This window comes from Oncorhynchus gorbuscha, linkage group LG01 (genome assembly GCF_021184085.1).
Source record: "Oncorhynchus gorbuscha isolate QuinsamMale2020 ecotype Even-year linkage group LG01, OgorEven_v1.0, whole genome shotgun sequence".
Classification (NCBI taxonomy): Eukaryota; Metazoa; Chordata; class Actinopteri; order Salmoniformes; family Salmonidae; genus Oncorhynchus; species Oncorhynchus gorbuscha.
In genome coordinates, this window is record NC_060173.1 from 67659792 (window position 1) to 67687282 (window position 27491).

Here is a 27491-nt window from a genome sequence, read left to right on the forward strand (position 1 = left end):
GTTCATTATTTTGTTTATTAGCAAACACTTTACAAAAACGCCTGCATTGTTGGTGAAGGACTTGTATCTAAGCATTTCAGGTCTACACCTACAATTTGATGTGATTACATTTATGACCCCCCGTCCAATTAGTTGAGCCAACAGAATCAGGGTATGAAACGTAATTTTGTATTATCAGGGAATAGTCTTCAAAAACTAAGGCAATTTGATATGTTACATTCATAAAACATCACATTAAGATATGAAACAATTGTAATGGTAATGACATCTCTACTGGCTCACCTTTGGGGCATCAAAGGTAATACACATATGCATTTTGGGCTATATCGAACCAGAGTGGACAATATTGGGATGTGCTCTATTACCACAAGGTACCCTGGATCAGGGGTACTCAACTACTATTTGAGAAGGTCCGGTCACAAATTTCCTAGATAGCAAAGGTCCAGATGGATATTTTAAATTATTGTCTTCGTAACAAACCCCCACCTCGTGCAACCCCAAACCAGCCACACTACTTGTTGGCGGCAGGAACATAGTCATTTTTAAGCTCATTCCCCTCAAGTCTACATATTTTGACATGGGGTGAAAAGAAAGTCAATTTTAAAGTTAATTTCCTGCAATTCAATGTGATTTCCGATTGCAAATTTTACCATGTCGTGTTATGATAATCGACTGACTCATAAAAATCAGTCGAGGCCCCAGAGCACATCATCTGGCCATAACTACAATCTTGCTAACATGGCAAGTAGTTGATCAACAGAACATTTGACAGGTTAAAAATAGATATTGTTTGTCAGTGAATGACATGAGGAAAACTGCCCATGCAATACCAAATTTCAAAATGTAACACTGTCTGTCTGACCCCATTCTCAGTCCGGATCTGGACTGCAGTCTGCCAGTTGACTCTGGCTGCCCAAGATGATAACTACACCAAATAGATACAGGACAAGGAGACCCATTGGGGAAGTTGTTTTTTTAGCAACAGTTGAAGTCGGAAGTTTACATACACTTAAGTTGGAGTCATTAAAATGTCTTGTTAACAAACTATAGTTTTGGCAAGTCGGTTAGGTCATTACTTTGTGCATGACAAGTAATTTTTTCAAAAATTGTTTACAGTGATTATTTCACTTAAAATTCACGGTCTCACAATTCTAGTGGGTCAGAAGTTTACATACACTAAATTGACTGTGGATTTAAACAGCTTGGACAATTACAGAAAATGTCATGGCTTAAGAAGCTTCTGATAGGCTAATTGGCTAATTGACATAATTTGAGTCAATTGGAGGTGTACCTGTGGATGTATTTCAAGGCTTACCTTCAAACTCCGTGCTTCTTTGCTTGACATCATGGGAAAATCAAAAGAAATCAGCCAAGACCTCTGAATAAACATTGTAGACCTCCACAAGTCTGTTTCATTATTGGGAGCAATTTCCAAACGCCTGAAGGTACCACGTATTCTGAACAAACAATAGTACGCAAAAATAAACACCATGGGACCACGCAGCCGTCATACCGCTCAGGAGATGGAGATGGAGGAGAAGGAGATGCGTTCTGTCTCCTAGAGACTAACGTACTTTGTTGCGAAAAGTACAAATCAATCGCAGAACAGCAGCAAAGGACCTTGTGAAGATGCTGGAAGAAACAGGTACAAAAGTATCTATATCCACAGTAAAATGAGTCCTACATCGACAAAACCTGAAAGGCCGCTCAGCAAGGAAGAAGCCACAGCTCCAAAACCACCATATAAAAAGCCAGACTATGGTTTGCAACTGCACATGGGGATAAAGATTGTACTATGGTCTGATGAAACAAAAATAGAACTGTTTGGCCATAATGACCATCGTTATGTTTTGGAGGGAAAAGGGGAGGCTTGCAAGCTGAAGAACACCATCCCAACCGTGAAGCACGATCATGTTGTGGGGGTAATTTGCTGCCGGAGGGACTTGTGCACTTCAAACTAGATGGCATCATGAGGTAGTAAAGTTAACCTCTAGGCTAGGGGGGTGGTATTTTCACGTACGGAAGAAAAGGGTGGCCAAAGTACACTACCTGCTACTCAGGCCCAGAAGCTAGGATATGCATATATCATGACTGTCCTGATCAGGTTACAGGAGACCACAACCCTACAGATTATCTCTCAACCCCAACAGAGGAGAGATCTAGGAGTCTGATGACGTGGGGGTTTTATGACCCCTCACGCCCATGGTCAATCTTAGGCCACAGACAAATTCCTTTTGTTCTGTTACTATGGAGAACCAGCCTCAGAACATTAAACATGAAATAAAGGGACTTTGGGACAATGGTTTCCATCAGCCACGGTGGTCATGACGATAGCTGAATTATGAAAATGTATGTCATTTGTTTTGTTATTAAAGGTTAATAGAGGACCTTATTACGAAAACATTGTAACGTCAACAGTTTACCTAGTATATGTTTGATGTTTATACATTGTACGTTGTATGGAAAAATCAAAAAGCATGTTTTGGTAAAGAGGAAATGTGAAGTTAGTTGTCTAAAATTGGATTTGAGTAAAATCTAGACCTTGCCCTCATTAACTTGGTACGCCCAGAGAATTGCCCTAAAGGGGGTGATGCCCACTTCTGACCCTAGGGTATCAAAACCTGTGAGTGAAGAATTTACAGATCAGACTAAGTGACCCCAAGCTGCAGCCAAGGTCTAAAAAGTCAACGAACCCAAAACGCAACAAGTTTGTCTTCAACTAAATATTTTTCTATCCAAGCTACGGATGAGTAGCTGTGTCTAAGCGGGCGAATTCAAGTCGAACCACCTAGCCTCCACTCCCCATCGAATCGTGGCATCTACACTGTTTCATTCCTACGCTGTGAGCTCTGAGCTACAGAGCGGTCTGTCCTCAGAAGAGCCCTTCCAGAGCAAGGGCGAAGGAACAAACTCCTAAGCCAAAAGGACACTGACATCGTGAGGACTACCAAAGACTTGCGCGGGAGAAGTCATTGAGCAGAATCCACGGAATCAAAACACATTATTAGTAGATTTGGATAGAAAACACTGAAGTTTCTAAAACTGTTTGAATGATGTCTGAGAGTATAAAATAACTTATTTGGCAGGCAAAATCCCGAGGACAAACCAGAAAGATTTTTTTTTTTTTTTTTAGGTCACTCTTTTCAAATGGGATTTCAATGGGAATCTAGAATTCTAAGGCAGGTGCTTGCAGTTCCTATCGCTTCCACTGGATATCACCATTCTTTAGAAATTGGTTGATGTTTTTCCATTGAGAAATGAAGAAGTAGCCCTGTTCAGAACAAGGGTCGAGTGAAGTGTACGGTTGTGGTTGGGGCGCGTGACCCGAAAGCTTGCTCCACTTTGTTTTTATCCGCTATTGAACGCCGTTTATCCGGTCTTAAATTTTATCAATTATTTACGTTAAAAATACCTAACGTTGTATTAGCAAAGTTGTCTGTTGGTCTGTGTTTGTTTGATGGGGTGCTATCCTCAGAAATCTGACACAGCAGCTGGATTAACAAGAAGTTTATCTTTAAACCTATATATAACACTTGTATCTTTCATCAATGTTTATGATGAGTACTTCTGTCATTTGATTTGGCTCTCTGCAATTTCACCGGTTATTTGAGACAATGCATTACAGAACATAACGCGGCAATTTAAACGGAGGTTTTTGAACATAAAGGGACACTTTACTGAACAAAACAAACATTTATTGTATAACATGGCATCCTGGAAGACCAGGTGAAGTTCAAAAGGTTAGTGATTAATTGAGTCGCTATTTCTGACTTTTGTGAGCCCTCTCCTTGGCTGGAAAATGTCTATGGTTTTTGTGGCTAGGCGCTGTCCTAACATAATCGCATGGTGTGCTTTTGCCGTAAAGCCTTTTTGAAATGGGACACTGTGGTTGGATTAACAAGAAGTGTATCTTTAAAATGGTATATAATACTTGTATGTTTGAGGAATTTTAATTATGAGATTTCTGTTTGAATTCGGCACCCTGCAATTTCAATGGCTGTTGACGCTAGCATCCCACAAATCCCAGAGAGGTTCAAGCGTTGTCGCAAATGAGACTTCCCAATGGACAATGACCCCAAGCATACTTCCAAAGTTGTGGCAAATGGCTTAAGGACGATAAAGTAAAGCTATTGGAGTGGTAAAGCCCTGACCTCAAGCTTATATAAAATTTGTGGGCAGAACTAAAAAAAAAAAGTGTGCGAACAAGGAGGCCTACAAACCTGACTCAGTTACACCAGCTCTGTCAGGAGGAATGGGACAAAAATCATTTTTTGAAATTGATAATGATATGCCATATTGTGAAAAGTAAAAGCTGTCTTGTATGCTGTCATAAGTACACACACTACATTCCAACATTAACTTTCTAACAAACCACCTGATAATTAGGGGACAAACTTACACAGTTGGTGTATTGAAGCCTTATAGATGGTGTCTAGCTTACCTATCTATGGGAAAATACATTGTAGTGTAAGTCCTACTGAAATATGTACTGGTTAGAGCAGGGTTCTACATCCCTGTACCTGATGCACTACAGTCTGTTGCTTCACTCCTACCCTATTCTAGCACACCTGATTCTAATAATTAGCTGGTCGATAAGCTTATAAATCAGCTTAGTTGCAACTGGAGTTGGAGTGAAAACCTACAGGAGGGTAGCTCTCCATGAACAGGGATGGAGAGCCCTGGGTTAGAGACCGGTGAGGGTTGTCGAGGGCGTCAGCAATGGTCTAAATGCACAAAGGCTGGTTATTTGTTTATTTTAGTAATCCCACCCCCCAAAATCCAAATTGGTAGTTACAGACTTGTCCCATCGCTGCAACTCCTGTACGGACTCAGGAGAGGCAAAGGTCGAGAGCAATGAGTCCTCAGAAACACAACCCTGCCAAGCCACACTGTTTTTTTTGACACTGCTCGCTTAACCAGGAAGCCAGCCGCACCAATATGTCAGATAGGCTAAGGTTTTTCTAATCACCAATGGCATCATTTCTATAACATTTGTCAACCAGCTGCTGAACTAATGGCTTCCAAATTAGGTAACACATCACTAAATAACTTAAGGTTGAAGGTTAGAGAGCATAAGTTTTAAATCATGATGGTCAAGGACAGAAGTTAGTTCAAGGTTAGATAAAAAATTACCACTATTCTTTTTTAGAGAATGTGTTTACCTAAATCTGTGAACTCAACAAATGACATGGCACACATTTCAGGTCAGCATTGCAGGTGACAAATATAAAACCAACATGATACCAGATTTGAATCTCTTGGTATTATTACCCACTAGGCCAATGACCAATTTTCCTTAAACAAATATTTATTTCTGCTACATCTAACATTGGCTGTTTCATAAGATGAGTCAGTCTAGGTAATCATTAGAACATTTCCCAAACCCCATGGTTTTTAAGATGAGCTGCAACCAAAAACAATGTTCAACTGTTGTTAAATCATAATTTTCAATGAGCATGTGAACATTCCACCTTGTCTCAAATGTCCTTTAACAGCCTTCAAAATATTATTTTGCATAATTTCCCATACAATCAATATATATAAATGACTATAAAAGTGAACACATTTTCCAGAAGGACCATGGACTAATAGGAGGATGGAGAGTTTGAACAGGTAGATTTCATCACAAGTAGCTGCTTAATGTTTATACTCACGTGGCATCTAGCAGCGAGATATTGACACGCGCCATACAACTGTGAAATGAAAGATACATATTGGGAAAATGAAAACCAAAGCACAAGCTGACAGACAACTTTTCACAACAATGGCACCAGCATTTGACCATTCAGACAGTAACACAAGCACGTTAGTGTCTATTTACAAATATCTGGCATTTATGAGGGAAATGCCGACAGTCTAAACGTTAAAAGGGACAGTTAAATGTTAAACTTCATAATCTCCTACACCGCCCCAACATCAACATGCACTACATGACCAAAAAGGTATGTGGACACCAGCTCATCCAACATCTCAATTCAAAATCATGGGCATCAATATGGATTTGGTCCCCCTTTGCTGCTATAACAACCTTCACTCGTCTGAGAAGGCTTTCCACTAGATATTGGAACATTCCTGCAGGGATATGCTTCCATTCAGCCAAGAGCATTAATGAGGTCGGGCAATGCGTTTTCCTGGCATCTGCTAAGCCCAGATTCATCCATCGGACTGCCAGATGGTGAAGCATGATCAGCACTCAAGAGAACGCGTTTCCACTGCTCCAGTGTCTAATGGCAGCGAGCTTTACACCACTTCAGCCGACACTTGGCATTGCGCATGGTGATCTTGGGCTTGTTATGCGGCTGCTCAGCCATGGAAATCTATTTCATGAAGTTCCCGACGAACAGCTATTGTGCTGACATTGCTTCCAGAGGCAGTTTGGAACTCGGTAGTGAGGACAGGTGATTTTTACGGGCTTCAGCACTGGGCAGTCTCTTTGTGAGATTGTGTAGCCTACCACATGGCCGGCTGAGCAGTTGTTGCTCCTTGACGTTTCGGCTTCACAAAAACGGCATATTTCTGTTTTGAGGTCAAAACAATGGTTTCCAATGATGTTAACCAATTATTCGAGATTTAGTAGGCAATGACTACTCACAATTGGTCAAAAATAACACGATGCACACAGAGGAGTCATTGGAAACACTTATTCCTCTATATTTGACTACAAAAACAGAAATACACAATTTTTCACATAGTGGTTGCTCCACTAAAAGTTTTGCGATTATGCTGCGGTACTTAATAGGTAATTTGTGGTTTAGTACGATACCCTGCGTCAACACTTCATTGCTCCAGAACAGTGCATGGGGAGTTAGAGCACTAATTATGCTTTTGGGTCCTACTGTCTCTGACAATGAATGGGCGACATAAACCGAAATAGAAACTGGTAATTTCACATGGACTTCAGTATAATTTACTAAAACTGGTTGTTAGACTAAAGATTATTATTTTGTTTTGCTCTTATTGAAGTACACTCCCAACTGGTCACATTGTACAGCGCCAAAGCGGAGCAACGGTCTAAAACACTGCATAGCCGTGTTGCTACAGATGCTGGTTCAATACCTGTGCTGGCCACGACTGGGAGACCCATGAGATGACTATTGGTTTTTCTCCTTCTAAGAACATAACTAATTCTAAAATAATAAACTAGCTTGATTTACAAATTAGTAACAATGGCTCACCCCATGTTCAAGAATGACGGTTTTTAAACAAAGCAATTATTAATTTAGAATTATATAAGAAACACTTGGATATTCACAGATATTATTAACCCTGTTATTAGCAAAACAATATATATATATATATATACTCCTTCCTATCCGTCGAGGAATTTAACCTTGGGTCTCCCACGTATGACACAGTGATTCTTTAGCTAAATAACTTAGTACTGTGTAGCCTACTCCCGACCGTCACATTGTACAGTGCCATATTTGCCATTCCATCCTAAAGGAAACCCAGGGGTTTTAGTTTTTTCATAGAATAGAAATAAATAATATTGCCTTAAACACCATAATATTACCCAAATTAATTAAGCAACATTTCTTAAAAAAAATAATAAGTCAGTCCAATATAGTGTGTTCCTACAAAAAAAAAAGTTAAATTCTCTAGTACAGCCACTATTGAAGGCTATCAAATGCTTCAAAGATGCCCTCTGGTGGTCAAACTAGCACTATAACCAGCATTAACTTCTTGGATATAAGGGGCGCTCTTTTAATTTATGGATAAAAAACGTTTCAGTTTTAAACAAGATATTCTGTCACGAAAAGATGCTCGACTATGCATATAATTGACAGCTTTGGAAAGAAAACACTGACGTTTCCAAATCTGCAAAGATATTACAGAACTGATGCAACAGGCGAAACCAAGATGAAACTTCAAACAGGAAATGCCCCAGATTTTTAATGCGCTTTGTTCCAATGTCTCCTTATAAGTCTGAATGCGCAAGGAATGAGCCTACATTTTCTGTCGTTTCCCCAAGGTGTCTGCAGCATTGTGACGTATTTGTAGGCATGTCATTGGAAGATTGACCATAACAGACTACATTTACCAGGTGCTCCGGTTGGTGTCCTCCGTTGCAATTATTGCGTAATCTCCAGCTGCATGTATTTTACCATTTACTTCAGAGGAGAAACCAAACTGCCACGAATGACTTATCATCAAATAGATATGTGAAAAACACCTTGAGGATTGATTCTAAACAACGTTTGCCATGTTTCTGTCGATATTATGGAGTTAATGAGCTTGAGGCTACAATTACGCTCCCGGATACGGGATTGCTCGACGCAACAGTTATACTTATAATGTGAAATAGAATCTTAAGCATTTGATAGCCTTCAATAGTGGCTGTACTAGAGAATTTCAAACCTTTTTTTGTAGGAACATAGTAAATGGGACAGATTTTTTATTTTAATAAATGTTGCTTAATTAATTTGATTAACAATATGGTGTTTAAGGCAATATTATTTGTCAAATTGGACTTCGCTTTGCGTTCCGCGTGGAAGGAAATTTGCCACAAAAAAACATGGAGTGTGAATGCGACACAGAGCACGAAGACCGTACCTAAAAGAGGGGTTACTTCAAAAGCATGGACGTGGTTTGAGTATGAAAAATCTGACTAGAAAATCAATCTCCGCAAAATACGCCGCAGGCCGGTCCCGTCAAAAGGCTCAAACACCAATAAACTCTTCCCACCTACGCAAGAATCATGTGAAAAAGTACGGAGAGAGTCTACGGATGAAACCCAAAAAAGTAGGGTTGAGTGCTCAAAACAAACCCGACTCAGACGTCGCAAGAGGCTTTTGCCCACGGCACACCATATGGCAAAGAATCATGAAGATAACAGCTGTCATTACAACTTACATCTGCAGACATGTCCCCAATTTACAAGGTCGAGAAACGGGGGTTAAGTGAGTTGGTAATAACACTCGACCCAATATCTTTTATTTGTTGAGTGTAATTCAAAAATGTAATAAGAATTAGGCCTTTACGTGTGGTCCTTTTATATAAACCATTTATTCATTGAATTTACAGAAAGTGTATATCGTGATATGTATCGTTATCGGGATATGACATTTGCCATATCGCCCAGCCCTATCCTGGAGATTTACAACTTGGAGTCCACCTGTGGTAAATTCAATAGATTGGACATGATTTGGTAAGGCACGCACAGGTCTATATAAGGCCCCACAGTTGACAGTGCATCTCAGAGCAAAAAGCAAGCCATGAGGTCGAAGGAATTGTCCGTAGAACTCTGAGACAAGATTGTGTCGAGGCACAGATCTGGGGAAGAGCACCAAAACATTTCTGCAGCATTGAAGGTCCCCAGGAACACAGTCGCCTCCATCATTCTTAAATGGAAGAAGTTTGGAACCACCAAGACTCTTCCTAGTGCTGGCCACCCGGCTAAAGTGAGCAATCGGGGGAAAAAGGGCCTTGGTCAGGGAGGTGACCAAGAACCCGATGGTCACTCTGACAGAGCTCTAGAGTTCCTCTGTGAAGATGGGAGAACCTTCCAGAAGGACAACCATCTCTGCAGCACTCCACCAATCAGGCCTTTATGGTAGAGTGGCCGGACGGAAGCCACTCCTCAGTGAAAGGAACGACAGCCCACTTGGAGATTGGGTGCCTTTTGGCAAAAGGCTCTCAGATCATGAGAAACAGGATTCTCTGGTCTGATGAAACCAAGATTGAACTCTTTGGCCTGAATGCCAAGCGTCACATCTGGAGGAAACCTGGCACCATCTCTACGGTGAAGCATGGTGGCAGCATCATGCTGGGCGGATGTTTTTACGCGACAGAGACTGGGAGACTAGTCAGGATCAAAGAAAAACGTTTGCGGCGTTAAAGAAGAGAGATCCTTGATGAAAGCCTGCTACAGAGCGCTCAGGACCTCCGACTTGGGCGAAGGTTTACCTTCCAACAGGACAACAACCCAAAGCACATAGCGAAGACAACGCAGCAGTGGCTTCTGAACAAGTCTTAATGTCCTTGAGTGGCAAAGCCAGAGCCCGGACTTGAACCCGATGGAACATCTTTGGAAAGACCTGAAAATAGCTGTGCAGCGACGGTCCCCATCCAACCTGAAAGAGCTTGAGAGGATCTGCAGAGAACAATGAGAGAAACTCCAAATACAGGTGTGCCACGCTTGTAGCGTCATACCCAAGAAGACTCAAGGCTGTAATCACTGCCAAAGGTGCATCAACAAAGTACTGAGTAAAGGATCTGAATAGTAATGGAAATGTTCTGTTTTTTATTTTTAAATACATTTGAAAAAAATTCTAAACCCTTTTGTTTTGTTATTTATGGGGATTTGTGTGTAGATTGAGGGGGGGGGCAATTTAATCCATTTTAGAATAAGGCTGTAACTAGGGATGCACAATATCAGTAAGTATATCGGAATCCGACTATATTAGCTAAAAATGCCAACATGGCCCTATGTCTATTTTAACGGCGATGTGCAAAACCGATGTCAAAGCTGACGTGCATACCTATATAACGTAGGTACATAGTGTAATGATGCCACATACAATTTTGCGCTGCACATGCAACACAGCATTCATAACCTAGCCCATGTCTGCCGTGTGGATCGAGCAGTCAACAAGTCGAGCAGTCATTTGAAAGACTGTTGTCTCGCTGAAAATTTCTTAAAGGCAAAATCCAATAACGCCAAGATAATGGAATTCATTGCCCTTGACAATCAACCATTCTCTGTTCTGGGTGATGTTGGCGTCGCCGACTGGTCGAGCACAGGTACACACTACGAAGTGCGCTACTTTTCAGATGTTGCCCTACCGGAGTTACACAATAATAGCGTCACTGCTAAAAAGCTTCACGAGTGACATTTGGACCAGCGATATCAGCCCCATGAGCATTCGGAGTCTGACAGCACAGTGGGTCATCAAGGATTTAGAATTGAGGACAGTCATATTGCATGCTCATGAATATGCTGGTTGTCATACCGCTGCTGCCATTTCAATGGCATTTGAGAACATTTGAAACTCGTAAATATGTCTGGAGAAATAAGATCATCAACTGCGTCTGCAGCAGACGTGATACCCTCTGTCATGGCATTGAAACGCCTGCTCAACAAAACTGCTGACAAAGGCTGTGGACAAAGGCTGTGAACAAGCGATTCGGTGGCATTCTCTCTTTACTGTGTCGCCACCATGATCAATGCTATGTACAAGGACCACTACTTTGATGCAGATAAGAAACAGGATTTACGTGAAATGTTAGACACAGCTGGACAAGATGGAAACAGACAGTGAAAGTGCGCACCAAGGAAGAGAGGTCACAGACAGAGAGCTGAAACTTCACTGCTTGACATGCATGATGAAATCCTGGTTGAGAATAAAACGAATGAACAACGAAACAGCACAGCTAGTAAGTGAAAGAAATAGGTTTTTGTTTATGTTTGACGAGTAATGGGGACATGTAAATGCAAACAAAATATTTTTGTCAGTGTGGTGTGTGTAACCTTTATTTAACTAGGCAAGTCAGTTAACACATTTTTATTTACAATGACAGCCTACCTGGGCCAATTGTGCGTCGCACTATGGGACTACCAATCACAGCCGGATGTGATACAGCCTGGATTTGAACCAGGGACTGTAGTGAAGCCACTTGCACTGAGATGCAGTGCCTTAGACCGCTGTGTCCATGTGTTAGCTACTTAACTTTACTAAATGCTTAAGGCAGCAAATATTTTAAATATCGTTTTTCGTTGGGGTTTTTTTGGCAAGGGAAATATCGGAATCAGCCAAAAATGCCATATCAGTGCATCACTAGCTGTAACGTAACAAGATGTGGAAAAAGTCACGGTCTGAATACTTTCCAGAATGCACTATATAATAGAGTAGCAGCAGCACTGCGAGTGGTGTCAATATGCGTGTGTGACCGCATGTAGGGGGGGGGCAATGTTAATTGTCCAGGTAGCCATTTGATTAACCATATCTTATGGCTTGGGGGTCGAAGCTGTTCAGGTGTCTTTTGGTCACAGACATGGCGCTGTGGTACCGCTTGTCACGCGGCAGCAGAGAGAACAGTCTATGGCTTGGGTGAATGGAGCATGATAATTTTTAGGGCCTTCCTCTGACACCACCTGGCATAGAGGTCCTGGATGGTGGTAAGGAGTTCGGCCCCAGTAATGTACAGGGCCTTAACCTCTTGAACCTATGGGGGCGCTGTGTCATTATTGGATAAAAAGACATGCCCGTTTTAAGCGCAATATTTTGTCACGAAAAGATGCTCGACTATACATGGAATTGACAGCCTTGGAAAGACACAACTCTGACGTCTCCAAAACTGCAAAGATATTATCTGTGCGTGCCCCAGAACTAATGCAACAGGCAAAACCAAGATTGCGTTTCATACAGGAAATGCCCCGGATTCTAAAGGCACTGTGTTCCAATGTCTCCTTATATGGCTGTGAATGCGCCAAGAATGAGCCTGCACTTTCTGCATATTCCCCGAGGTGTCTGCAGCATTGTGACGTGTTTGTAGGCATATCATTGGAAGAGTGACCATAAGAGACTACATTTACCTGGTGTCCCGCCCGGTGTCCTGTGTGCGTAATCAGTAAGTCCATGCACGTTCCATTTCTTCAGAATTGAAAGTAAACTGCCATGATGGATTTTATCGTCGATAGATATGTGAAAAACACCTTGAGGATTGATTCTAAACATCGGTTTGCCATGTTTCTGTCGATATTATGGAGTTAATTTGGAGAAAAAAATTGCGTTTTAATGACTTTTTTTTTCCTTACCCAAACGCGATGAACAAAGCGGAGCGATTAGTTGACACAAATAATATTTTTTTGTAAAAACGGAACATTTGCTATCTAACAGAGTCTCCTCATTGAAAACATCTGAAGTTCTTCAAAGGTAAATTATTTTATTTGAATGCTTTTATGGTTTTGGTGGAAAATGTTGCATGCTGAATGCTAATGCTAAATGGTACGTTAGCCATCAATACTGTTACACAAATGCTTGTTTTGCAATGGTTGAGAAGCATATTTTGAAAATCTGAGATGACAGTGTTGTTAAAAAGGCTAAGCTTGAGAGCAAATAGATTAATTTCATTTCATTTGCGATTTTCATGAATAGTTAACGTTGCGTTATGGTAATGAGCTTGAGGCTGTAGTCACGATACCGGATCCGGGATGGCTTGACGCAAGAAGTTAAGCACTACCCTCTGCAGCGCCTTGCAGTCGGATGCCGAGCAGTTTCCATACCAAGCAGTGATGCAGCCATTGCTCTCAATCTGTACAACATTGAGGATCTGAGAGCCCATGACAAATATTTTCTGCCTCCTGAAGGGAAATAGTCGTGAAGAGGGCACAACAACACCTGTGTTGGTGTGTTTGGACCATGGCCCGCTATACTACAGCCTAGTCACTGTGAATTGGGGCACGTTTGGCCCTTAGTTTCCTCTAGTCCAAAACAAGATTATTTTTTATTGCTCACATTGAGGGAGAGGTTGATGTCCTGCCACCACATTACCATGTCTCTGACCTCCTCCCTATAGGCAGTCTCACCGTTGGTGATCAGGCCAACCACCGTCATATCTTCTGCAAACTTAATGATGGTGTTGAAGTAGTGCGCAGTCGTGCGTGAACAGGGAGTACGGGAGGGGACTGAGCACGCACCCCTGGGGGGCCGCCGTGTTGAGGGTCAGTGTGGCAGATGTGTTGTTACCTACTCTTACCACCTGGGAGCTGGCCGTCAGGAAGTTCAGGATCAGTTGCAGAGGGCGGTGTTTAGTCCATGTCCTTAGCTTAGTGATGAGCTTGGAGGACACTAAGGTGTTGAACAATGAGCTGTAGTCAATGAACAGCATCCAGACGTAAGTGTTCCTCTTGTCCAGGTGGGAAACAGCAGTGTGGAGTGCAATAGAGATTGCGTCATCTGTGGATCTGTTGGGGTTGTATGCAAATTGGTGTGGGTCCAGGGTTTCTGGGATGATGTGAGTCATGACCAGCTTATTTTTGTAACCTTTATTTAACTAGGCAAGTCAGTTAAGAACAAATCCTTATTTGCAATGACAGCCTAGGAACAGTGGGTTAACTGCCTTGTTCAGGAGCAGAACGACAGATTTTTATCTTGTCAGCTCGGGGATTCGATCTTGCAACCTTTCGGTTACTGGCCCAACGCCTAACGCTCTAACCACTAGGCTACCTGCCGCCCCAAAGCATTTCATGGGTAAAGACGGAAGTGTTACGGGTGGTCATTTAGACAGGTTACATTGACGTTTAGGCGCAGGGACCACTGGAAGGGGAGTGAACTCAAGTAACCCAATATTTAAAGCGCTGACAATATAGACCTGTTAACAGACATACAAAAGGTAGAAATATCAACTTATTATTTATGATGAATGTAAAATCACTTTTAGGTAGCTGGTCAACAGACAACTTTACAAATTTGCAAATTTGCTCTCATTCAGTGCTGTATGGTACTGCCTGACAAAAAAAAAAAGTGTAATAATAAAAACACTAAAAATGTCACCTGCCCAAAGCAGAATCCAGTATGACTGCGGTAGAACTTCATTGCCCCCTAGAGGCCATACCGCACAAGATGATTTGATGTGGAATTGTATAAAAAAAAATTTTTAACAAAACTATTGGCAGTTTACATTTTATTTTTATTCTCTCCATTTGTCAGACCCCTAGAAGTTATCATTCAAATTTCTTGTATTCTGTTGCAATATTCATAAAAACATTAAAGTGACTTAATATTTTCGCCGAACACCTGCAGTCCCAGTTGAATACCCCTGGTGTAAACCTTCATACGCATCGCTTGCAATGCGGTTTCGGAAACATTTAAAACTTTACTTTCATATATGCAAGAAATATTTTAAAATACAAAAAAGACACTTACTGTACACAGTTTAAGTTGCACGCGGCTGTGTTTTGAATAACACAATTCATGCTTCCAGCCGAAGTACGACATTTGAGTGCAGCAGAAGGAACTTCCGTACACTGGCTGAATGCATGCGTTATTCAAAACACAGTGCTAAAACTGCAAATAGTTAGTACATTTTTTTTTTGTACAAATGTAAGTTCCAAAAGGTTTTCAAAATCATATCGCAAGTGATAATTATTCAAGTATCTAACCTTTAAAATGGAGTGTGGGGATTGTAAGTCCACATTGAGCAAGCTGTGGTCCATACGTTCAACTGACAACCCTAGGGATCGCTGTATACCCCCTTCGATTCTTGAGAGCTAACCAGGTACAATAGTATTTTATTTGTTTTGAAGAACAAGGGCACAATCTGGATAGTACATAGTTTTGAAAGCGACAGAGAAGAATGCGATGTGTAGACTCATTAACATGTCATTAGTCACGTTGCATGCAAGCCTGAGTGCCCCACAGTGAGTTGCTGACATACAGAAATATGCAGGTACCCAGGGAGCCAACCAGGTGGTCTTACCTGATCTAGTTTCCGTGAGCGGAGGGCATGGGAGGCTCTGTGGTACTGGGAGGTGAGGTAAAGGCACTGTGCTAGCCAGTAGATATCCTGGGGGTCTTCTGTGAAAGGTACAACATCAGTTAAATAGACTACTAACTTAACTTCTATAGTAACTAGCCAGACGATCTCATCAAATCAAGAAGATTACTCACCATGAGACAGGGATGCAATCTTATCTGCCCAAAATAAAGCGCTTTGATACTGTTGCTGCAAACAAAACAGACAGGAAAGGCAGCATGAAAGCAAACATTCTGAATGTATTAACTAGAAGTATGAAACTGATACTGTCAGGAGCTGTCAACACTCACTGATACAAGTTAACAGTTATCTAGCCACCCTCCATGTTGCCCAAAAATTTAACCAGAATATGGGTTTACAGGAGACGTTGAATATTGCAATTCTCCTTTAAGCCAAGGAAGCAGCCATTCAACTTGCCATTCACCAGCTTTTCAAGCAACTATTGTCATTACTGCAGTCACACCGATATGTACTTCCAAAAAAATGTCAAAATAAAAAGTTCCATGCAACCAAAAAAATGCATTGTCTGGAAATAATCTAAGTATTGTTTGACTTAGTACGCATGTACCAAATCCACCTCTTCAGCACCTGCAATATTAGGAGTGAAATTAAAATATAGAAAATAGAATTATAAACTGGGTGGTTCGAGCACTGAATGCTGATTGGCTGACAGTACATATGGTATAAAACATTTATTTTACTGCTCTAATTACGTTGGTAACCAGTTTATAATAGCAATAAGGATATTATGCGTTGTGCCTAAGAACACCCCTTAGCCGTGGTATATTGGTCATATAACACACCTCCTCGTCCCTTATTGCTTAAATATACAATCACTGTAAACATACCATATATTATCTACTTAATCCACTTGTATGAAATAATATTGCATTCTGTGTAGTACATGTGACACAGATTGATATGACATTCATCCACTGTTGTAGGTGATAAAAACAGACCTGTATCTAACGACGAGATGCTCAAATCTCTGCCCCAACAATGAGAGTCATTGTCCCAGATGCGAAGGTAGGCGACAAGCTTCGGTCCAAAATAAGCCCATAGAAACATGGTGTGCTTATTTTTGACAGATTTTCACCAAAGTGAAACCTCTCGTTTCACCTCTTCCTCTCTGGATAAAATAAATCTTCCCTGCTGTTGGATCAGCTGACCTGTGCATGGCATTAATTACAGATTTTTTAGGTGGTTCAGAAGAGGTGGATTTGATGCATACACACCTGGTGAAAAACAATACCAATGCCTTTTTTCAGTTGCATATAACATTTTATTTAAGCCTTTTTTGGAAGTACATACCAGCCATGGCGCAAATAATGACTAAAGTCGATGAGCAAAACTCCATTATTGGTATGTTCCAATCGCATTTTGACTTTAAGCTTGAAAAGCTGATGAATGGCAAGTTGAATGGTTTCGTATGCATAAAGATCTCATCTTTCATATTAGCGAGAAATAATTTTACAAATTAAATTGATACAATACATCAAATGCATTTAAAGCCCTTTTTACAGCAACAGATGTCACAAAGTCCTACACAACTTAATAGGGTTAGTTTTCCCAAATTATATCATTATATCCGTGTTACAGTACTTGTTTACGGAAAACAAGAGGCGACCACCTGCGCTAACGATCCATCTAGAGTAAGCGTAACTCAGGAAGTGTAGTTTCGTCGGATGGAGGCTAGCCATAGCTGTATGGATCTGTGCAAAACTGCTACAAGTGTAACTTAATTGAATGATTCTCCCTCAATAATGAATTAAGGGCCATATGTTTTTAAATCCATAACGCAGGCGATGGTTGACGCGTCTAAACGTTAACACAAAGCGTCGGGATTGTAGTTCAGATAAGGCAGTCGTGGGCGAAGTTAACGGACTGTAGGGAGAAGGCAAAATGCCGCCTAGAGTTTAAGAGCTATGAATGGGAGTCCAAGTACATAACATTACAGTAGTAGCCAACAACGTTAACTAGCTCAGGTCACTGACTTAGGTAGCAGGGAAGCTAACTAGGTACTAAGGTTAGCATGTTGATATCTAAGGAGCTACCTATAACGCAAGTGTGTTACACATCTGGAAACTGTAGACTTGTCATGAACATTTCACTTAGCTAGCTAGCCGGTACAATAAATTACGGCAATCAGACAGCGGCAAGCTAGCCAACTACCAATTTAGCCTATCTAGTCTACGTTTCTTACCTGATCAATGTAGTGTCGTACACGTTGTCGAAGTCTGTCGAGATTCATTGTGATTGTCCTAATGCTCCCTTTATACATCAAAGCGTAACATTTTCATTCAGCGACAAACAAAACTGTATCGTGTGAAAATAAGATCGCTTAGTAGTAACGCGTAAACTAGCTACGCCAGGAAACCAAAAAAAAGTCCGCGGTCTTCTTGCAGCGGGAGCGTCACTTAAAATACTCCGCAAGGAACTCGACCCTTTGATCAGGGTTCCGGTCATTTCAGAGAGAAAAAAAAATCTCACAATATTTTATTTTATTACAGCAAAGAACATTTCAGCGTTTAGCTTTGCGTGTACCACAATTCAAACGGTGTGTGTACACGTTTAGAAAAGTCAATAATCATTGCTTGCGAAACTGTTTTTGAAACATATGCTGATATGCCCCTTATCTTTCATATCAACGAGAATTAATCTTTGAAATAAAAACGACACACTAGCCATTCAACACAGATTCATATGCTGTGTGTGCCTCCAGTTGACAAACTACACTTCCGCCCCAGTTATGCTTACACACAGGTGTTAGGAGCATGTCTTCCATAAAATAAATGTGTTAGAAAATGAATGCATCATGGAGATATGGTCATGTGGGAACAACCCTATGAAATGTTAAATTATTACACACCTTTTAATATATATTATTTTTTAATATCGCTGATCAAATTATATTGGTGGCATACTTTGTAAACAACAGCTGTAGACTTTTCCAAAAATGCAGAGTTAAAGATAAATAAAACATTGAAATAGTGACACATGGAATAAATACAGTGAATAACATATAAGAATGAGTAAAAATAACATGGCTACAGTGAATAACGAATAACAATAACAAGTTAAAAAAACATGGCTACATACAGCACCAGTACCAAGTTGATGTGCAGGGGTACAAGGTAATTGAGGTCGCTATGTACAGTACCTTCAGAAAGTATTCAGACCCCTTGGCTTTTTCCACATTTTGTTACATTGCAGCCTTATTCTAAAATGGATTTTAAAAATACAAATTAACAGCAATCTACACACAATAACCCATAATGACAAATCGAAAAACAAGTTGAGAAATGTTTGCAAATGTATATAAATAAATAAAAATTTAGCTCAGATGCATCCGGTTTCCATTGATCATCCTTGAGATCTTTGACAACTTGATTGGAGTCCACCTGTGGTAAATTCAAATTGTTGGACATGATTTGAAAAATCACACACCAGTCTATGTAAGGTCCCACAGTTGACAGAGAAAAAAAAGAAGCCATAAGGTTGAAGGAATTCCGAACTCCAGAACAGGATTGTAACGAGGCACAGATCTGGGGAAGGGTACCAAACAATGTCTGCAGCATTGAAGGTCCCCAAAAACACAGTGACCGCCATCATTCTTAAATGGAAGAAGTTTGGAACCACCAAGACTCTTCCTAGAGCTAGCCGCCCGGCCAAACTGAGCAATCGAGGGAGAAGGGCCTTGGTCAGGGAGGTGACCAAGAACCCGATGGTCACTCTGAAAGAGGTCTAGAGTTCCTTTGTGGAGACAACCATCTCTGCAACACTCCACCAATCAGGCCTTTATGGTAGAGTGGCCAGACGGAAGACACTCCTCAGTAAAAGGCACATGACAGCTCACTTGGAGTTTGCCAAAATGCACCTAAAGACTCTCAGACCATGAGAAACAAGATTCTATGGCCTGATGAAACCAAGATTGAACTCTTTGGGCTGACTGCCAAGCGTTACGTATGGAGGAAATCTGGCACCATCCCTACGGTGAAGCATGGTGGTGGCAGCATCATGCTGTGGGGATGTTTCTCAGCGGCAGGGACTGGGAGACTAGTCCAAATCGAGGCAAAGCGAAGTACAGAGAGGAGCGAAGTTCAGAGAGATCCTTGATGAAAACCTCCTCCAGAGCACTCAGGACCTCAGACAGGGGTGAAGGTTAATCTTCCAACAGGACAATAACCCTAAGCACACAGCCAAGACAACGCAAGAGTGGCTTCGGGTCAAGTCTCAATTTCCTTGAATGACCCAGCCAGAGACTGGACCTAAGCCCGATCGAACATCACTGGAGAGACCTGAAAATAGCTGTGCATCAACACTCCCATCCAATCTGACAGATCTTGAGAGGATCTATAGAGTAGAATGGGAGAAACTCCCCAAATACAGGTGTGCCAAGCTTGTAGAGTCATACCCAAGAACACTCAATGCTGTAATCGCTGCCAAAGGTGCTTCAACAAACTACAGAGTAAAGGGTCTGAATACTTATGTAAATGTGATGCCATTTAAAATTAAATTTAATTTTAACAAACATTTGTAAAAACTTGTTTTTATTTTGCCATTACGGCGTATTGTGTGTAGATGGTTGAGGAAAAACATCTATATAATCAATTCCAGAATAAGGCTGGGGTCTGAATACTTTCCCGAAGGCACTGTTTTTTATAAATTTTTATTAGGCATTTTTATCAAATGATAAAAATTCATAAAATGCTAAAATTCAACTTATGCAAGAGCACCAGCCTCCGCCATACACTGTGATCCATTGGCGGTTAAAGAAATGAGCGCCTGGAACTCAGCCTATAGGCCAATGCAACAGTAGGCCTATAACTCCCATCATCACCTAAGTAAAATCGATAGGCCCTGTGGTAATTTTAGCATGTACAGTGGGGCAAAAAAAGTATTTAGTCAGCCACCAATTGTGCAAGTTCTCCCACTTAAAAAGATGAGGCCTGTAATTTTCATCATAGGTACACTTCAACTATGACAGACAAAATGGGGGGGGGGAAAAAACAGAAAATCACATTGTAGGATTTTTAATTAATTTATTTGCAAATTTTGGTGGAAAATAAGTATTTGGTCAATAACAAAAGTTTATCTCAATACTTTGTTATATACCATTTGTTGGCAATGAAAGAGGTCAAATGTTTTCTGTAAGTCTTCACAAGGTTTTCACACACTGTTGCTGGTATTTGGGCCCATTCCTCCATGCAGATCTCCTCTATAGCAGTGATGTTTTGGGGCTGTTGCTGGGAACATGGACTTTCAACTCCCTCCAAAGATTTTCTATGGGGTTGAGATATGACAAGGATTAAAAATTATGTGCCAGTGGACTTGATTCACAATGATGACTGTTAGCTAAGATTGTGAAAGTAAGATGTAGATCTTTATTTAACTAGGCAAGTCAGTTAAAAACAAATTCTTATCTACAAAGACAGCCTACACTGGCCAAATCCAGACGTACCTGGGCCAATTAAAAAAATCTCCACAGCATGATGCTGCCACCACCATGCTTCACTGTGGGGATTGGGTTCTCGGGGTGATGAGATGTGTTAGGTTTGCGCCAGACAGCGTTTTCATTGATGGCCAAAAAGCTACATTTTAGCCTCGTCTGACCCGAGTACCATCTTCCACATGTTTGAGGAGTCTCCCACATGCCTTTTGGAGAACACCAAACGTGTTTGCTTATTTTATTCTTTAAGCAATGGGGTTTTTTTCTGGACACTTTTCTGGCCACTCGTAAAGCACAGCTCTGGAGTGTACAGCTTAAAGTGGTCCTATGGACAGATACTCAAATCTCCGCTGTGGAGCTTTACAGCTCCTTCAGGGTTAACTTTGGTCTCATTGTTGCCTCTGATTAATGCCCTCCTTGCCTGGTCCGTGAGTTTTGGTGGGCGGCCCTCTCTTGGCAGGTTTGTTGTGGTGCCATATTCGTTCCATTTTTTTAAATGATGGATTTAATGGTGCTCTGTGGGATGTTCAAAGTTTCTGATATTTTTTGTAACCCAACCCTGATCTCTACGTCTCCACAACTTTGTCCCTGACCTGTTTAGCCATAAAACTTGAAGGAGCTGGAGCAGTTTTATCTTAAAGAATGGGCAAAAATCCCAGTGACTAGATATGCCATGCTTATAGAGGTATACCCCAAGAGACTTACAGCTGTAATTGCTGCAAAAGGTGGCTCTACAAAGTATTGACTTGGGGGGTGGGTGGGGCGGTGAATAGTTATGCACGTTCAAGTTGTTTTTTAAATCTTATTTCTTGTTTACTTCACAATAAAAAATATTTTGCATCTTTAAAGTGGTAGCCATGTTGTGAAAATCACATGATACAACCCTCCCAAAAATCTAGTTTAATTCCAGGTTGTAAGGCAACAAAATAGAAAAAATGCCAAGGGGGTGAATACTTTCGCAAGCCACAGTATATATATTTTTTATATGGTTTGCAAACTGATATGATGGGTCGCCACTGGAAATCAGACATCCTCAAATAGGCACTTTCCTAAAGCCAGATAGGCCTACTTTTAAAGTGTGCATGCACACTCCCTCAAAATTAACAGGACAATGAAACACTTGCTGATTGCTCACATGGAGCACTCCAAACATATGACAAACTCATAAATAATGGTTATGAAATAAACCAAAACTTGTTTCTCACAAGTGTAGCAGTTTGAACTCTGCAAAAAAACGTTCAGTCCGAAAATAAGAATGCTAAATGACTGTAATAAATCCAGAAATTAACCTAACCGAAAGACAGGGCTTAACAGTGCCTTCAGAAAGTATTCATACCCCCTGACTTATTCCAATGTTGTGTAACAGTCTAAATACAAAATAGATTAAATATATTTATTTTTTCACCCATTTACTACACACAATACCTATCATGAAAAAGTGAAAACATGTTTTTATAGGTTTTTGCTAATTTATTGAAAATTAAATACAGAAATATCTCATATACATAAGTATTCACACCCCTGAATCAACGCATGTTATAATCCCTTTTGGCAGCGATTACAGCTGAGTCTCTTAGCGTTTTGCACACCTGGATTTTTTTTTTATTCTTCAAGCTCTGTCAAGTTGGCTATTATTTCGACTTGCTGTGTATTCGGCTGCTCATAGTGACCCACACAGTCCAGCGTTCATAGCGAATGCTGATACTGCCCCGCTAGGTAGTTAACTTTGAACGACCAACACACAGTTCTCACACAGCTCTAAAAATGTAGGCAAATAAAAAAATGTACGTTTGTTTTTCACAAAAGAGATTTTCGTTCACCGTTCTTCCTACCAGATATTTACTCCGATGCTGTCAGTGGGTAGCAGCTATCAAGAATGATGCTTAAGCCGACAAAAAAATAATCCGAGGGATTTCAGGCTGAACTGACGGGGCATCCATTTCGACAACAGCTGAGAAGTGATGAGACACTAAGATTTTTCATTGCAGGTAACGTAACATTAGCTAGCCTAGTTGGACTAGGCAAGGTAGCTAGCTAGCTAACGGTACAGTCCTGTATTGAACTCTGAAAGACATCATCTAAATCATATAGCTAGCTGGATATCTTTTTGATTCACAATGTCAATCAATTACTTATGCCATGGTACTCCTCGAAAGTTGTCCAACTTTATGAATGTAATATTCATATGTGTAAACATACTGAATTATAATTGGATGCATTTTACCGCCGTATCATACTGTGCTATGATTGGTTAAGACCACCCAGATGGTTAGGTCATGGTCAGTTGATCCTGGTTGGCGATAGGTGAACATGCAAGTTGTATTGATCTAATAAAGAGCTACGTTAACAAATAACCTGTAGTACTGCATTTGATGAATTTGTACAAAGTGTGCAAAACAAGACATGGTGTCAGAGTAAAAGGTCTTAAAAGATGAATTTTTCCGGGAATTCCTTCACCTCGAATGGACTGGGAGTCTACAAACTTACTTGATGCATGGCGTAAGTACAAACAGCATGTGGAGCTAATGTTCACGGGTCCTCTGAAGGACACAGGAGAAGAGGAAAAATGCAGCTACCTGCTCCTCTGGATCGGTGAAAAAGGGAGATCTTTACAACACATGGACACTTACCGAGGCTGAATCAAAGGTACTGAAAACATAGTACGATCGTTTTTGTTAGGGTTGCTTCAATTCGAATCTGGTATCAGAACAAGTATGACACTGAGTCACCGATTGTATACAATATATTTTTTATTAGCTAAGCAATAAATGGTAAATGCAATTTTCGTATATACATGCTCTCTGTCACACCTCGCAGGGCAAACAGAGAACTGACTTGTTCCTGACAAAGTTATTATAATATACTCTGACAGAAGTAGTTCCTGCTTCCGAGCCAGCCTGTCACAGAGTAGAGACTGGGCGTGGTTTAAACTCACCCAGCCTATCGTTGATTGATGGTGCATGAGCTTGTCCCAGCCTCCAGGCGCTTCAGTGGTCAGTCGTTGTAGTTGTGTAGAATATCTATGCACTCACACTCAATACAGTTCTCTCACACCTGGCTCCTGTTATCTAACAAAAGACTGTTTGTTCCCTACACTACGTTCTGTATGTGTCCGTTTTTATGTTATTCTGTATTTTTTCATCAGAGAAAGGACCATGGCCCTGAAACTGTTGGCAATGTCTCAAGTCACCTATGTTGCATAACACATACATCCACACAAGCCAACAGCAGATAATATTCAATCACATATATGGTAACGGGCTATAGTGCATAACACAGAATCCTCACATTTTGAAGCATATGTTGTGCCGAAGACCAATATGATATTCGCTAGGTTCAAATTCCATGACAAAGTACAGGGAGCTCGCAAGTCTTTTGAACAGTTTGTGACAGAGCTGCGTCTGCTTGTGAAAGACTGTGATTATGCAAACAAGGATGAGATGGTCAGGGACCGTATTGTATTTAGAATACACTCACCGCGAGTGAGAGAGAAACTTTTGAATGTTGGGTCTGAGCTAATGCTGGACAAAGCTATCGACATAGCCAGATCTCACGAGCAAGCACAGGCTCAGATGGAAACCATTTCGCACAGCATAACACGAACAAGCAGTGCAGCAGTCAGGCAAGACATCAAAGCACACCTCCGGTGCACAGAGAGCAGTTTTAGAACGGAGAGAGACATAACTCCAAAACAGAGCGACACAGACTCAAAACATGTGGATATTGTGGATACAAAGTGCATGGCAAACAGGGAAATTGCCCAGCTGAAGGTAAACAGTGTACTAAATGTGGTACATGGAATCACTTCGCAAAAGTGTGCAGAGCTTACTGTGGAAAAACAGTACACACAGTGAGTGAAGATGAAATGTCAATCAAAGAGTCAAACGCTGATGAAATGTTTATTGATTCAGTGACACATAAAAGTCAAATACCAGAGACAGAGCAAGCCTTTGCTAACATTGAGATAGGAACACAAGGCACAGAGCTAAAGTTCAAACTAGACACTGGTGCACAAGTAAACATTATTCCTCTGAATAAGTACGGCAGCTTGACATCTGAGTGCGAGCTACAGCCCACCACGCACAGACTGACTAGTTATGGTGGTGAACAGCTCCCAGTAAAAGACACATGCACTTTCAAATGCAAATACAAGGAAAGTGACACGTTGGACTTTTACATTGTTGACACTAGAGCACCTGCAGTGCTAGGTCTTAACTTCTCTAGGGTAGGGGGCAGTATTTGGAATTTTGGATCAAAAGCGTGCCCAAATTAAACTGCCAGAGTTGCAGAGTTGGATAGAAACACTCTAAAGTTTCCAAAACTGTTAAAATAATGACTGTGAATATAACAGAACTGATTTCGCAGGCGAAAACATGAGAAAAATCCAATCAGGAAGTAGGATTTCTCTTGTTGTTGTAGTTTTCTATTCAATGCCATTACAGTATCCATTGACTTAGGACTCAAATTGCAGTTCCTATGCCTTCCACTAGATGTCAAGTCTTTAGAAATTGTTTCAAGCTTATATTCTGAAAAATAAGGGAGTAAGAGCAGTCGGAATGAGTGGACTCTGCCGTGTCACAGAGCTTTTTCATGCACATGACCGAGAGACTGCCTTTCTTGTTTAACTTTTGTTTTGATGACGTTATTGTCTGGTTGAAATATTATCGATTAATTAGGCTAAAAAACAATCTGAGGATTGAATATAAACATTGTTTGACATGTTTCTATGAACTTTATGGATACAATTTTGATTTTTTTGTCTACCTGTTGTGACTGCGTTTGAGCCTGGATTAGTGAAGAAAACGAGCAAACAAAACAGAGGTTTTCAGATATAAAGAGAGACTTTATCGAACAAAAGGAACATTTATGGAATAAATGAATGTCTTCTGAGTGCAAACATATGAAGATCATCAAAGGTAAGTGATTAATTTGATCTCATTCTGGACTTGTGTAACTTCTACTTGGCTGGTTACTGTTTGTAATGATTTGCCTGCGGGGCTATGTTCTCAAATAATTGTAAGGTATGCTTTCGCCGTAAAGCATTTTTGAAATCTGACACCGTGGTTGGATTCAGTAGAAGTTAACCTTTAAACTAGTTGTATCTTTGCTGAATTTTTATAATGAGTATTTCTGTATTTGAATTTGATTCTCTGCAATCTCACTGGATGTTGGCCAGGTGGGACGCTAGCATCCCATATACCCTAGAGAGTTTAAAGCATGTTTAGACATGGACCTCATCAAGCTAGTTGTATTAGTGACAGCACCAGTAGAGACCAAAAATGTACTAGAGAAGTTTGCTAATGTTTTTACAGGAATAGGATTATTCCCAGGAGAATGTACCGTTCACCTTGACCCAGACACAACCTCTGTGGTCTACCCACTGAGAAAGATTCCCTTTGCTCTCCGTGCCCGTCTGAAGAAATAGTTGGAGAGCATGGAGCAATCTGACATAGTCACCAAGGTTACAGAACCGACTGACTGGGTAAACGCGTTAGTGGTGGTGGAGAAACCACGCACAGGCAAGCTCTGAGTATGCCTCGACCCAAGAGACTTGAACAAGCCTATCAAATGCCCCCATTATCCTTTACCGACGCTAGATGGCATCACACACAAGCTAGCGGGAGCACACTACTTCAGTGTCATGGACGCTAGATCAGGTTATTGGGCTCTCAACCTCACAGAAGAGTCATCTAAGCTCACAACATTCAACACACCGTTTGGACGCTACAGGTTCCATCGCCTGCCTTTTGGGATCATCTCAGCCCAAGACAAGTTTCAGCGAAAGAGTGACGAAGTGTACAAAGGCCTCGACGGAGTTGTGGCAATTGTGGACGTCATCCTTGTCTATGGTCAAACCAAAGAGGAGCATGACCGAAACCTCCGCATGATGTTGCAAAGGTCCTGCGAGAGAGGAGTCCGGCTCAACCCCGAGAAGAGCACAGTAGGCGCTACAGCAGTCAGCTACTTCGGACATCTTCTCACAGCGACTGGATGCAAGCCAGATCCACAGAAGATCTCAGCCATAAAATAAATGGAGCCACCAAAGAACTGTGCAGAGCTGGAAACAGTGCTTGGCATGGTCAACTACTTAGCCAAGTTCGAACCCAGTCTCTCCAATGCTAATGCACCCCTGCGTCAACTGCTAAAGCAGTCCAGTGAGTTTCTCTGGGACAAACAACATGACATTGCTTTCAAGAACGTGAAAGACTTGATCACCGAAAATGTACTAGAGAAGTTTGCTAATGTTTTTACAGGAATAGGATTATTCCCAGGAGAATGTACCGTTCACCTTGACCCAGACACAACCTCTGTGGTCTACCCACTGAGAAAGATTCCCTTTGCTCTCCGTGCCCGTCTGAAGAAATAGTTGGAGAGCATGGAGCTTAACTTTCTGAACATTCGAGACGTGTAGTCCACTTGTCATTCCAATCTCCTTTGCATTAGCGTAGCCTCTTCTGTAGCCTGTCAACTATGTGTCTGTCTATCCCTGTTCTCTCCTCTCTGCACAGACCATACAAACGCTCCACACCGCGTGGCCGCGGCCACCCTAATCTGGTGGTCCCAG

General features: G+C 41.2%; 1 protein-coding gene across 2 annotated transcripts in view; it reads right to left on the reverse strand.

Annotated features, from left to right (window-relative positions):
- The window catches only part of LOC124041402 (cell division cycle protein 16 homolog), a 40021-nt gene extending 22122 nt beyond the window's left edge, over nt 1-17899 (reverse strand). The window contains exons 1-4 of one of the 2 annotated variants that reach the window (XM_046358931.1): nt 17681-17898; nt 15612-15666; nt 15421-15518; nt 5655-5693 (exon numbers count right to left, since the gene is read on the reverse strand). In XM_046358931.1, the coding sequence (XP_046214887.1) occupies nt 5655-5693; nt 15421-15518; nt 15612-15666; nt 17681-17758 (270 nt within the window). In that variant the 5' untranslated portion in view covers nt 17759-17898. Of the gene's footprint in view, nt 1-5654; nt 5694-15420; nt 15519-15611; nt 15667-17680 lie in introns of both variants that reach the window. The other variant, XM_046358940.1, reaches the window with a different exon arrangement.
- Between the last annotated feature and the right edge of the window lie 9592 nt (nt 17900-27491).